Source organism: Chiloscyllium plagiosum, unplaced genomic scaffold (assembly GCF_037043375.1).
Source record: "Chiloscyllium plagiosum isolate Xiang-an unplaced genomic scaffold, Cpla_swu_hap1 HiC_scaffold_2, whole genome shotgun sequence".
Taxonomy (NCBI): Eukaryota; Metazoa; Chordata; class Chondrichthyes; order Orectolobiformes; family Hemiscylliidae; genus Chiloscyllium; species Chiloscyllium plagiosum.
The window spans coordinates 159,350,081-159,363,496 of NW_028270140.1; the positions used below are offsets into that span (position 1 = coordinate 159,350,081).

Here is a 13,416-nt window from a genome sequence, read left to right on the forward strand (position 1 = left end):
GGTGCAAAGATAACATTATCTCCCTCAATGTCAGCAAAACTAAAGAGCTGATCATCAAATTCAGGAAGCAAGAAGGGGGACGTGTTCCTAGCTACATCAATGTTGCTCAGTTGGAGATGGTCCAGAACGTCAAGGATTTAAGAGTGATGATAACCAACAATTTAACATGGACCGCCCACATTGATGAATGCTGATCCAGTTGCAGAAGGTGGAGCAGAGACCTTCGTATCGGAGTTTGGAGATTAGTTTGGTCAAGAAGGTACAACAACGCCTCTTCTTTCTCAGAAGGCTAAGGAAATTCAACATGACAATAAGGATACTCACCAACTTTTATAGATGCACCATAGAAAGCATTCTATCTGGATGCATCACGGTTTGGTACAGCAACTGCTTTGTCCAGGACTATAAGAAACTGCAGAGAGTTGTGAACACAGCCCAGACCATCACACAAACCAACCTCCCATCCATTGACTCCGGCTACACTTCTTGTTGCCATGGAAAAGCAGCCAACATCACCAAAAATCCCTCCTACCCCCAGTTATACTCTCTTTAAACCTCTTACGTCAGGCAGAAGATATAAACCTTCAACACTCGTACTGACAGGTTCAAGAACAGCTTCTTCCCTGTTGTTATTAGATTGCTGAATGGAGTTCTTAAATTTCAAATCTAATGTTTATTTTGCTTTTTATACATCTTTGCAGCTGTAACTTTGTATGCCTCGCTCTGTTCAGTCACACGATGATTTGCCTGTACTGCACACAAAGCAAAACCTTCCGCTGTACTTAGGTACATGTGACAATAAATCAATTCAAATTATGTACTCTGGAGTTTGTCAGGTCCTGGGGATTTATCAGCTTTCAATACCATCAATTTGTCCAATAACATTTCCCTACTAGTACAGATTTGCTTCAGTTGCTCCCTCTCACTAAGCCTATCATTTCTGGCATATTATTAACATCAACTCTTGTGTTATGAAGTTGAAGACATGTGCTGTATCTTTAAGAGAGAAAGAATGCTGTTCTGAACTGAATGATTACAAATACTTGTGTATACACTGAGATTACAGCCTTTGAGGTCCTACTTTCACTATCCTTATAAGTTTATTTTTATACTGTGTTTGCTCTTTCTTGGTCCTTCTTCACTGAATTCTAAACCGTTCCCAGACCTGAGGCTTGCTATTTTTTCCAGCAACTTTAATGTCTCTTTTTTGGATATATTACTGTCCATGATTTATTTAGTTCACCAATGTTGAACTACATTTACTGCTACGTTTTTCATCTGAAAGGAATGTATAACTATTGCAATGCATGCACTCATTCCTTAAATAGTGCTCATTCACTGTCATGCCTTTTAATGAAGTAACCAGTTTATTACAACCAAACCCTTGCTTAGATTTAGGATCATAGTTTTGGATTGGACTACTTCATTTCCTAGCCCATGAAGAATTCTATTTTTTAAAATTCATTTGTGGGATGTAAGTGTTGGTGGCTGGCCAACATTTATTATCTTCCGTCGTTGCCCTTGAGAAGGTGGTTATGAGCTGCTTTCATGAACTGCTGCAATCTATGTGCTGTAGATTGACCCACAATGCTGTTAAACAGGGAATCCCAGGATTGTGATCCAGTGAAGGAATGGCGGTCTATTTCCAAGTGGTAAGTGCTTTGGTCCCTTTCTCCAGAGGTGCCTCTTGCAACAATATTATTAATTAACACTGCCTCATTCCACAAAATCAAATCTAGTTTTGCTTACAGTCTAAATGGTTCCTCAATGTGCTGACGTAAAAATCCATTTCCATTCATTCATCCACTGCTAGTGTGATTAGGCCTGTCTACATGTAGATTAAAATCACCATGATGACAGTAGCACCGTTGTTATGTGTATCACTAATTTCTTGTTTAGTGCAATTCCCTATCTCACTGCACTGTTTGTCGACCTGTATGCTGCTCTTGTTGTTTCTTAATTCCATCCAGACTGATTCTACATCTAAATGTGCACCATTATTCTTTTCACGATTGCACTGATTTCGTCTTTCATTCACATCACTGTCCCACCTCCTTTCCATTTTTCCTGTCCTTTCTGATGATTGAATGCTCTTTGGTGCTCAGTTTCCAGGTACCCCACAGACATGTCGCTGTAATCACCATCATAGTGGACTTGCATTCAAGTGTTTGTGCTGTTAATTTGTCGATATTATGTGAATGCTCTGTGTGTTTAAATGCGATACTACTAGAATTGTCTTTTTTAACATTTGTACATTATTTTGTCGTCCAACCTTAAGTGTTGTGAGCCCTTGTTTTCCACTTTTCCTTTCTACTTTTCTATCATTCATTTCCCTTTTGTTTCCGTCACTCTTGTCTCCCCACTCAGGTTCCTGCTCCCCTGCCACATCTGTTTAATCCCTCCCCCACTAGTGAATGAAGTGTATTAGTGAATGCCCCTGTGAGAATGTTGTTCCTGGTCCTGCTGGGGTGCAGTCTGTCTAGCTTGTCCAGATTCCATCTTCTTCAGAATCGTTCCCAATGCCTCTAGAATTGAACTCACTCGCCCCATGCCATCATCTCCAGCCATACATTCTTCCCATCAATTATCTTATTCTTGTTGTGGTTCTGTTCGCCGAGCTGGAAGTTTTTGTTGCAAACATTTCGTCCTCTGGCTAGGCGACATCATCAGTGCTTGGGAGCCTCCTGCAAAGTGCTTCTTTGATGTTTCCTCCAGTTTTTATAGTGACAACCGGAAGCGGCAGGGACAGACCACTATAAACACCGGAGGAAACATCAAAGAAGCACTTCGCAGGAGGGTCCCAAGCACTGATGATGTCGCCTAGCCAGGGGACGAAACGTTTGCAACAAAAGCTTCCAGCTCGGCGAACAGAACCACAACAACGAGCACCCGAGCTACAAATCTTCGCACAATCTTATTCTTGATCGCAGTAACACATAGCACTGGGAGTAATCCTGGATTGTGATCTTTGAGGTGCTGCTTTTTCAAATTTATTTCCTAGCTCCCTATATTCTGCTTGCAGGACCTCATCACTTATTGTATCTATATTGTTGGTACTCACATGGACCAACAGAAAGGCAGAAAGGATAAAAACAAAACAAACCTTCTAATTTTGAACAGGAGAAACTGGACAACAGCAATGAGACATGATATAGACATAGACATAGAACATTACAGCGCAGTACAAGCCCTTCAGCCCTCGATGTTGCGCCGACCTGTGAAAATAATCTGATGCCCATCTAACCTACACCATTCCATTTGTGGGTGGCACGGTGGCACAGTGGTTAGCACTGCTGCCTCGCAGCGTCAGAGACCCGGGTTCAATTCCCGCCTCAGGCGACTGACTGTGTGGAGTTTGCACATTCTCCCCGTGTCTGCGTGGGTTTCCTCCGGGTGCTCCGGTTTCCTCCCACAGTCCAAAGATGTGCAGGGTCAGGTGAATTGGCCATGTTAAATTGTCCGTAGTGTTAGGTAAGGGGTAAATGTAGGGGTATGGGTGGTTTGCGCTTCGGCGGGTCGGTGTGGACTTGTTGGGCCAAAGGGCCTGTTTCCACACTGTAATGTAATCTAATCTAATCTAATTATTATCCATATGTATGTCCAACGCCCATTTAAATGCCCTTAATGTCGGACAGTCTACTATTGTCTCCTTTGAATCCTCCCACTTCCTCCAGACCAAAGGGGTAGCCGTGGGCACACGTATGGGCCCCAGCTATGCCTGTCTCGTTGTTGGCTTCATAGAACAGTTGATCTTCCGTAATTACACCGGCACCACTCCCCACCTCTTCCTCCGCTACATTGATGACTGCATTGGTGCCACCTCGTGCTCCCGCGAGGAGGTTGAGCAATTCATCAACTTCACCAACACATTCCACCCTGACCTTAAATTTACCTGGACCATCTCTGACACCTCCCTCCCCTTCCTGAACCTCTCCATCTCCATTAGTGACGACCGACTTGACACTGACATTTTTTACAAACCCACCGACTCCCACAGCTACCTGGATTACCCCTCTTCCCACACTATCTCTTGCAAAAATGCCATCCCATATTCCCAATTCCTCCGCCCCCGCCGTATCTGCTCCCAGGAGGACCAGTTCCACCATAGAACACACCAGATGGCCTCCTTCTTTAGAGACCGCAATTTCCCTTCCCATGTGGTTACAGATACCCTCCAACGCATCTCATCCACATCCCGCACCTCCGCCCTCAGACCCCACCCCTCCAACCGTAACAAGGACAGAACGCCCCAGTGCTCACCTTCCACCCTACAAACCTCCGCATAAACCAAATCATCCGCCGACATTTCCGCCACCTCCAAAAAGACCCCACCACCAGGGATATATTTCCCTCCCCACCCCTTTCCGCCTTCTGCAAAGACCGTTCTCTCCGTGACTACCTGGTCAGGTCCACGCCCCCCTACGACTCACCCTCCCATCCTGGCACTTTCCCCTGCCACCGCAGGAAGTGTAAAACCTGTGCCCACACCTCCTCCCTCACCTCTATCCAAGGCCCTAAAGGAGCCTTCCACATCCATCAAAGTTTTACCTGCACATCCACAAATATCATTTATTGTATCCGTTGCTCCCGATGCAGTCTCCTCTACATTGGGGAGACTGGGCGCCTCCTAGCAGAGCGCTTTAGGGAACATCTCCGAGACACCCGCACCAATCAACCAAACCGCCCTGTGGCTCAACATTCAACTCCCCCTCCCACTCTGCCGAGGACACGGAGGTCCTGGGCCTCCTTCACCGCCGCTCCCTCACCACCAGACGCCTGGAGGAAGAACGCCTCATCTTCCGCCTCGGAACACTTCAACCCCAGGGCATCAATGTGGACTTCAACAGCTTCCTCATTTCCCCTTCCCCCACCTCATCCTAGTTTCAAACTTCCAGCTCCACACTGTCCCCTTGACCTGTCTGGACTTGTCCGACCTGCCTAGCTCCTTTTCCACCTATCCACTCCACCCTCTCCTCCCTGACCTATCACCTTCATCTCCTCCCCTACTCACCTATTGTACTCTATGCTACTTTCTCCCCACCCCCACCCTCCTCTAGCTTATCTCTCCATGCTTCAGGCTCTCTGCCTTTATTCCTGATGAAGGGCTTTTGCCCGAAACGTCGATTTTGCTGCTCGTCAGATGCTGCCTGAATTGCTGTGCTCTTCCAGCACCACTGATCCAGAATCTGGTTTCCAGCATCTGCAGTCATTGTTTTTACCTACTATTGTTACAGGCAGGCCGTTTCATGCCCCTACTACTCTCTGAGTAAAGAAACTACCCCTAATATCTGTCCTAAATCTATCATCCCTCAATTTAAAGCCATGTACACTCATGTTAGCCTTCACCATCCCAGGAAAAAGTCCCTCACTCTCCACCTAATCTAACCCTCTGATTATTTTATATGTCTCAATTAAGTTACCTCTCAAACTTCTTCTCTCCAATGAAAACAGCCTCAGTTCCCTCAGCCTTTCCTCGTAAGACCTTCCCTCCATACCAGGCAACATCCAAGTAAATTTCCTCTGAACCCTTTCCAAAGCTTCCACATCCTTCTGATAATGCGGTGACCAGAACTGCATGCAATACTCCAGGTGCGGCCTTACCAGTGTCTTGTGCAGCTGAAGCATGACCTCGTGACTCCGAAACTCAATCCCTCTACTAATAAATGCCAACACACCATGTGCCTTTTTAACAACCTTATCAACCTGGATGGCAACTTTCAGGACATCGAAATAAAGAACAAAGAAGAAAGAAAATTTACAACCCAGGAACAGGCCCATTGGCCCTCCAAGCCTGAACCAATCCAAATCTACTGTTTAAATCTATCGTCAACTCCTAAGGATCTGTATTCCTCTGCTCCCCACCTATTCATGCATCTCTCCAAAAGCATCTTAAATTAATCTACTGTCTGCCTCTACTACCTCTGCTGGCATTCCAGGCAGCTACCACCTTCTGTGTAAAGTACTTCCTGCGTGTATCCCCCTTAAACTTTTCTCCTCTCGCCTTGAACGCGTGACCTCTCATTATTGAATCCTTCACGCTGGGAAAAACCTTATCTCTATCTGGGCTGTCTATACCCTTCATGATTTTGTAGACCTCAATCAGGTCCCCCTTAATCTCCTTTTTTCTAATGAAAACAATCCTAACCTAATCAACCTTTCTTCATAGCTAGCACCTTCCATACCAGGCAACATCCTCGTAAACCTTCTCTGCACCCTGCACTCCTGATGAAGGGCTTTTTCCCGAAACATTGATTTTCTTGCTCCTTGGATGCTTTTTCAGCACCACTGTAATCTTGACTCTAATCTCCAGCATCTGCAGTACCCACCTCTGCCTACCCTCTCAAAAGCATCCACATCCTTTTGGTAATGCGGCGATCAGAACTGTACATGGTATTCGAAATGCAGCCGATTCAAGGTCTTGTACAATTTTAACATGACCTTCCAGCTCTTATACTCAATACCCCATCTGATGAAGGCAAACATACCATATGCCTTCTTGACCACTCTATCCACCTGAGCAGCCACCTTCAGGGTACAATGGACCTGAACTCCCAGATCTCTCTGCTCATCAACTTTTCCCAAGGCTCTTCCATTTACAATATAGTTGGCTCTAGAATTAGACTTCCCAAAATGCATCACTTCACATTTGCCTGGATTGAATTCCATCTGCCACTTTTCCGCCCAACTCTCCAGGCTGTCTATATTCTCCTGTATTCTCTGACAGTCCCCTATGCTTTCTGCTACTCCACCAATCTTCGTGTCATCTGCAAACTTACTGATCATACCAACAATGCTCTCTTCCAGATGATTTATCTATATCACAAACAACAGTGGCCCCAGCACTGATCCCTGTGGAACACCACTGGTCACCTTTCTCCATTTCGAGAAACTCCCTTCAACTACTACTCTCTGTCTCCTGTTGCTCAACCAGTTTTTTATCCACCAAGCTAGAGCACCCTGCACACCATGTGACTTCACTTTCTCCATTATTCTACCATGGGGAACCTTATCAACACCTTACTAAAGTCTATGTATATGACATCACCAGCCCTTCCATCATGTGTCAACTTGGTCACTTCCTCAAAGAACTCTATGAAGTTGGTAAGGCACGATCTCCCCCACACAATACCATGTTGCTTATCACTGATAAGCCTATTCCTTTTCAAATATAAGTAGATTTTATCCCTCAGTACCTTCTCCAGCAACTTTCCCACCACTGACATCAGGCTCACTGGTCTGTAGTTACCTGGAGTATCCCTATTGCCCTTCTTGTACAGGGGGACAACTTGAGCAACCCTCCAGTCCTCCGGCACTTCACATGTGTTTCAGGATGCTACAAAGATATCTGTCAGGGCCCCAGCTATTTCCTCTCTCGCCTACCTCAGCAACCTGGGATAGATCCCATTCAGTCCTGGGGATTTGTCCACCTTAATATCTTTTAGCCTACCCAACACATCTTCCCTCTTTATTTCAACGTGATGCAGAGTAAACAAATTTCTGTCTCTAATCTCATCATTCATCCATGTCCCTCTCCTCAGTGAGAACTGATACAAAATAATCATTGAGATTTTCTCAGGTTCAACACACAACCTTCCTTCCTTACCCTCCAGTGGACCAACCCTTTCTCTAATTACACTTTTCTTATATGTGAATATGAGGCTTTGGGATTCTCCTTAATTCTGCTTGCTAAAGTTATTTCATGACCCCTTTAAGCCCGCTTGATTTCTCGTTTAAGACTGGTCCCACTGGTAACTGAGCTCCAGGATAAACATTTCCCATCAACCACCACCCTCTGTCTTCTTTCAGCTAGCCAATTTCTGATCTAAATCGCTAAATCACCTTCAATCCCGAAACTCCATATTTTGTGCAATAGCCTACCATGTGGAACCTTATCAAATGCCTTACTGAAATCCATATCCACCACATTACCATCATCCTCCTGTTTGGTCACCTTCTCAACAAATTCAATAAAGTTAGTGAGGCACGACCTACCCTTCACAAAACCATGTTGACCAACCCAAATCAAATTATTCCTTTCCAGATGATTATAAATCCTATCTTATAACCTTTTCCAACATGTTACCCACAACCGAGGTAAGGCTCACTGCTCTATAATTACCACGGTTTTCCTGACTCCCCTTCTTAAACAAGGGAACAGCATTTGCTATCTCCCAGTCTTCTGGCACTACTGTCGACAATGATGACATAAAGATCAAAGCCAAAGGCTCTGCAATCTCCTCCCTGGTTTCCCAGAGAATCTGAGGATAAATTATCGTTAGAGTTTCAAATGAAACTACAGCACAACAGAAAGCTTGATTTTCTTGAATGCGGCACGGTGGCACAATGGTTAACGCTGTTGCCTCACAGTGCCAGAGACCTGGGTTCAATTCCCGCCTAAGGTGACTGACTGTGTGGAGTTTGCACATTCTCCTTGAGTCTGTGTGGGTTTGCTCCGGTTTCCTCCCACAGTCCAAAAACATGCAGGTGAGGTGAATTGGCCATGCTAAATTGCCTGTAGCGTTAGGTAAAATGTGGGGGTTGGTTGTGCGTCGGTGTGGACTTGTTGGGTTGAAGGGCCTGTTTCCACACTGAAAGTAATCTAATGATCAAATGAAAGACAATTTCAAAGATTAAGATTGTTTTAATCCATAATATTTCTAAACCGAATGATTTCAAAGATGGAGTTTGGCATTTTGTTATTGTGATCTGTGATAAAGTAATGCTGCAACTTGTGTCATAATATGCATTCTGAAGTTTGGAAATGGTTGAACTCAATGCATGAACAATAAATCACACTTGTGTTTTTTTTTCTGTGTCACAGAATTATATGCAAAAGAAAAATGCAGCATCATCAAAAACCAAATATTTAAGAACTGTCATTTCATCAATCCTGAACCATTCTATGATCAGTGCATAAGTGATGTTTGCAGCTGTTCACATTTTGAAACCTGTCTGTGCACAGCTCTAGCTAACTATGCTCATATTTGTCTTCTGTACGGCGCTTTCATTGACTTTCGTGCCTCAGTTCCTGAATGCAGTAAGTGTTTTCTCTGATATTGTCACAATATTGTTAGCAATGGTTTGCATAAGGGAGAATCCACCGATAATAATATAGTTTGTTTACTTGAAAAGGTTACTTTCCATTGCAGCTATTCACTTGGTTTGTTTAAGTTTAAATAATTCAACTATTCATTTTAAAACTTCTATTGATATGTGGAAGAAAAAAAAATGAGCAAGGATAAATGTAGGCCTATTACAGGTGAGGACAGGTAGACCAATTTGTATGAACAAGATGCAGGTAAATTGTCAGTCTTGTAACTAATTATTCCTTCCTTTCTGTTCCATTTGTAGCAATGAGTTGCACTGAAAACATGGTGTATACCATAACCAACCGAACATGCAAACTGAACTGTTACTATACCAGTACAAGAAATAGCTGTCTCTCTCTTCCATCATCAGGCTTTTTGGAAGGATGCCAATGTCCTAAGGACATGTACTTCAATCCACATGATAATACATGTGTTGCTGACATGTAAGAAAACTTTCTTACCTTTACAGTGGATCAGAGTCTTGAGGAAATCAGAATTTCTAGTCCTCAGTGGTTAAACACATACTTTTCATCTGACTTTCTTTATTTGTGATTTTTAAAATATGTTTGTTCATGGATGCCTCCCTAGCTGGGCCAGCATTTTCTGCCCATCCCTGATTGCTTTTGAGAAGCCCACTTGACAGGCACCACATCATAAGCATTCATTCCCTGCATCACCAATGCTCAGCAGTAATGGTGAGCTGCCGTATTGAACCACTGTTGTCCTTGAGGTATAAATACACTTGTAGTGTTGAAAGGATGGAGTTTCAGGATTCTGACCAGGGCAAATGAAGACCATACCTACATTGTGAGAAGGCAGTGGTGTTGGGTTATTAAAACTAGATAAGAGATGAAGGCTGATGCTCTTGGTACATGGATTTGAATGCCATCATGGCAGATAGTGAAATTTGAATTCAGTTAATAAATCTGAAATTAAAAACAAGTCAAACGGTGACCGCAAAGCCATTGTCAACTGTTGTAAAAAAATCATCTATGTCACTAATATCCTTTCAGAAGGAAAATCTGCCATCCAGAGTATGGCCTACAAGAATTTCCAGATTCACCGCAAAGTGGTTGACTCTTAAATGCCCTCTGAAATTGGATACAAGGCCATTCAGTTGTATCTAGTTTTCACAAAGTTTGGTAAAAATCCAAAGCATCTGAAATGACAATGGCAAACACAGCTACCCTGCAAAGTCCTCCTTGCAAACATCTGGGGACCTATGCCAAAATTGTGAGAACTGTTCCACAAGCTAGTCAAGAAAGGTCTTCTTGATCATTCTCTTGGAATCATAACTTATTGACAATATCCCAGCTATCATTACTTGAGATTGTGGCAGAATAATACAAAGTTGGTGAAGGCTGGCCTGGAAGTACCAAAATTTGACTCCAGACCCTGCAGTCTCATGACATCAAGTCAGACATGGGCCCAAAAACCTCCTGCTGATTGCCACTTACTCTCTGTTTTCACCAGCCTTTTCGATGATGAATCAGTGCTCTTCCATACTGAACACTGTAAGTTTATGCACTGAGGGTGGTAAAAACATAGAATGTACTGTATGTAGGATACTTGAACTTATCTAGTTAGCTGAGTTCTAAATGATGCTAGACTGGGTCTGCAGCATGTGGTGAGAAACCAACATGAAAACAAAAAAACATACTTGACCTTCTGGTCAATAAACTATAGGAAAACAATACATCTATTGATGACAGCATCAGGAGGAATGAATACGTCATAGCAATGAGGTGATGAAATGCCACCTCCTCTTTCTTATTTCTTGCAGTATGGAGTGCCCATGCTATTTGAATGGATCGGTGTACAGACCTGGTGACAAGACACCATCACTTTTACCAATGAAACAACAAGAATGGTGAGTGTATGTTGTCTGTGAAGCATTTACCGATATCATTTTCTGTCTCTAAAAGTATTTGCAGAATCTTTGGAATCATATTGGAAAATAGCCATACAGTTTTGGAATATTTTCATGGAAGAAAAGGCAGCTGTTTTGTCTGAAATTGAGATATTGTATTGCATTTGGTTTTTTGAGACTTCTGAATTGTTTAACTGTCTCAGAAAATTGGAACAATTTTAACATTTTAGCTCATGACATGAGCACTACTTTCATTTCTATTTGATTTTACTTTAAAATGTAAATGATTTGTTTGGTTTGTGGGTGATAATTTCTCTATTTTAGTTGATACATGTTAAACGAGTGATAAAACATATTAAAGGAATATAATATGGGAAAAATGTGAGGTTGACTTTGGCAGCAAGAATAGATGATCATTATTTAAATGAAGAAAGATTGTGGAAAGATACAGCGCAGATGATTTTGGGAGTCCCTCTGCTAAATCACAAAAAAGCTAGCATTCAAGTTCAGTGGGTAAAAGGGAAGGCAAAAGGAATGTTGACCATTTTTCAAAAGGAATGGAGTTGATAAATAGGGAGGTCTTGCTAAATCGATCCCAGGAATGGAGGGACTGCCTTAAGAGAAGAGGTTGAGTAGATTTAGCCTACTCATTGGAATTTAGAAGAATGAAAGTCAACCTTACTGAATCATAAAAGATTCTTAGGGGACTTGACAGAGAAGATGCAGAGAGGTTATTTCCCTTGTAGGTGAGTTGAAGGCTAGAGTGCATAATCTTAGAGTAAGGGATCACCCATTGAAAACAGAGATAAGGAGGAACTTCTCCTTTCAAAGGGTAGTGAATATGTGATTTCTTTTTTACAGAAAGAGAATGTAGAGGCTGGATTGTTAAGTATGCCCAAGCTGAGATAGATTTGAAATCAGTACTGGAATAAATGAGAGTGGAGTTGAGATTATCAGGTCAGTTATAATCTCATTGAATGGTGGAGCAGATTTCGAGGAACTGAATGGCCTATTTCTGCTCCTAAGATTTACGGTCTTATGGACAGCAATATATAGAGTTAGCTTGTTTTCTCCCTGACCATTATCTGTACATGTGAGTAGACAACAATATGCTTATAGAGTACAGAGGCCTGATTCTGGGTAATCCAAGATGGAGGATGGAAAACATTTCTGTCTGTAACAGCTGCTGCTTTTTTGAGGTGTTTTAGGTGTTGGATTTCCTCGAATCCCAGGAACAGCAATTACTGTTTTATTGCAATTGCATTGTTTTGGAACTTTGGAGAAAGAAAAAGTCAAAACAACAGCACCTTTAAAAGGGAGAGGAACAGACAAAGGCAGCACATGGTGAGGTCGGTGCAGGAGAGAGAGAGAGACAGAGAGAGAGAGAAAGAATCCCACATTGCTAACTGACTCAGTAGTGAACCTGCACAGTTACTGCCTTTGCTGTTGAATTCATTATTGCTGGACATCAGAGTACATTGGGAAAATTAACAAACAGTGAAATTCACAACTGATCTTGGAGGAACCTGTTTGGGAGAGGTCACAGGACAGAGCCAGATAAGTAAATAGTTTTAAGTGTGGCCTTCGGGCCTTGCCGTAAGTCTGCAGTAGTGAATAGAATAGGTTCTTTCTTGATTATAAGCTTTATTGAGATATGTCTCTTGATTAAACTTAAAAATATAAGCCATAAGTATTAAGTTAGCCTGGAGCAGTGTTTTGTAGAGAAATAAGACGGGACTATTTTCTGGTTTACCAGGATGCTGCCTGGACTGGAGGGCTTGCCTTATGAAGAAAGGTTGAATAAGCTCGGACTTTTCTCTCCGGAGAGAAGGAGGAAGAGGGGTGACCTGATTGAGGTGTACAAAATAATGAGAGGAATAGATAGAGTCAATAGCCAGAGACTTTTCCCCAGGGCAGGATTGACTGGTACGAGAAGTCATAGTTTGAAGATATTAGGAGGAAGGTATAAAGGAGATATCAGAGGTAGGTTCTTTACACAGAGAGTTATGAATGCATGGAATGCGTTGCCAGCTGTGGTGGTGGAAGAAGAGTCATTGGGGACATTTAAGTGACTGCTGGACATGCACATGGGTAGCAGTGAGTTGAGGGGTGCGTAAGTTGTTACTATATTTTACATTAGGATTTAATCTCGGCACAACATTGTGGGCCAAATGGCCTATTCTGTGCTGTACTTTTCTATGGTCTATATCTGGTCAGCATGGACATGTTGGACTGAAGGATCTTTTTCCATGCTGTACATCTCTGTGACTGTATGACTCTATTTAGGAAGGAGAACTTCAGCCATTTACAGAGTTCTGAGTGAAACTTCACAGATCTAATGTTCAAGACAGTGAGTCAGGCCAGACAGCAGTTTGGACTACCATCCCCCAAAACAGGCCCAGCATTCTCTGGAGAATTGGTCCAGCTGCATGAATAACTGTTATGTCCCTTTGTGCT

The 13,416-nt window shown here is 42.8% G+C and overlaps 1 protein-coding gene across 1 annotated transcript in view; it reads left to right on the forward strand.

Moving 5' to 3' along the window:
- LOC122539520 (otogelin-like) overlaps nucleotides 1–9,536 on the forward strand; it is a 57,632-nt gene extending 48,096 nt beyond the window's left edge. Inside the window, exons 5-6 of the mRNA XM_087994164.1 lie at nucleotides 8,822–9,037; nucleotides 9,352–9,536. Of these exons, the coding sequence (XP_087850290.1) occupies nucleotides 8,822–9,037; nucleotides 9,352–9,536 (401 nt within the window). The remainder of the gene's footprint in view (nucleotides 1–8,821; nucleotides 9,038–9,351) is intronic.
- The last annotated feature ends 3,880 nt before the right edge of the window (nucleotides 9,537–13,416 follow it).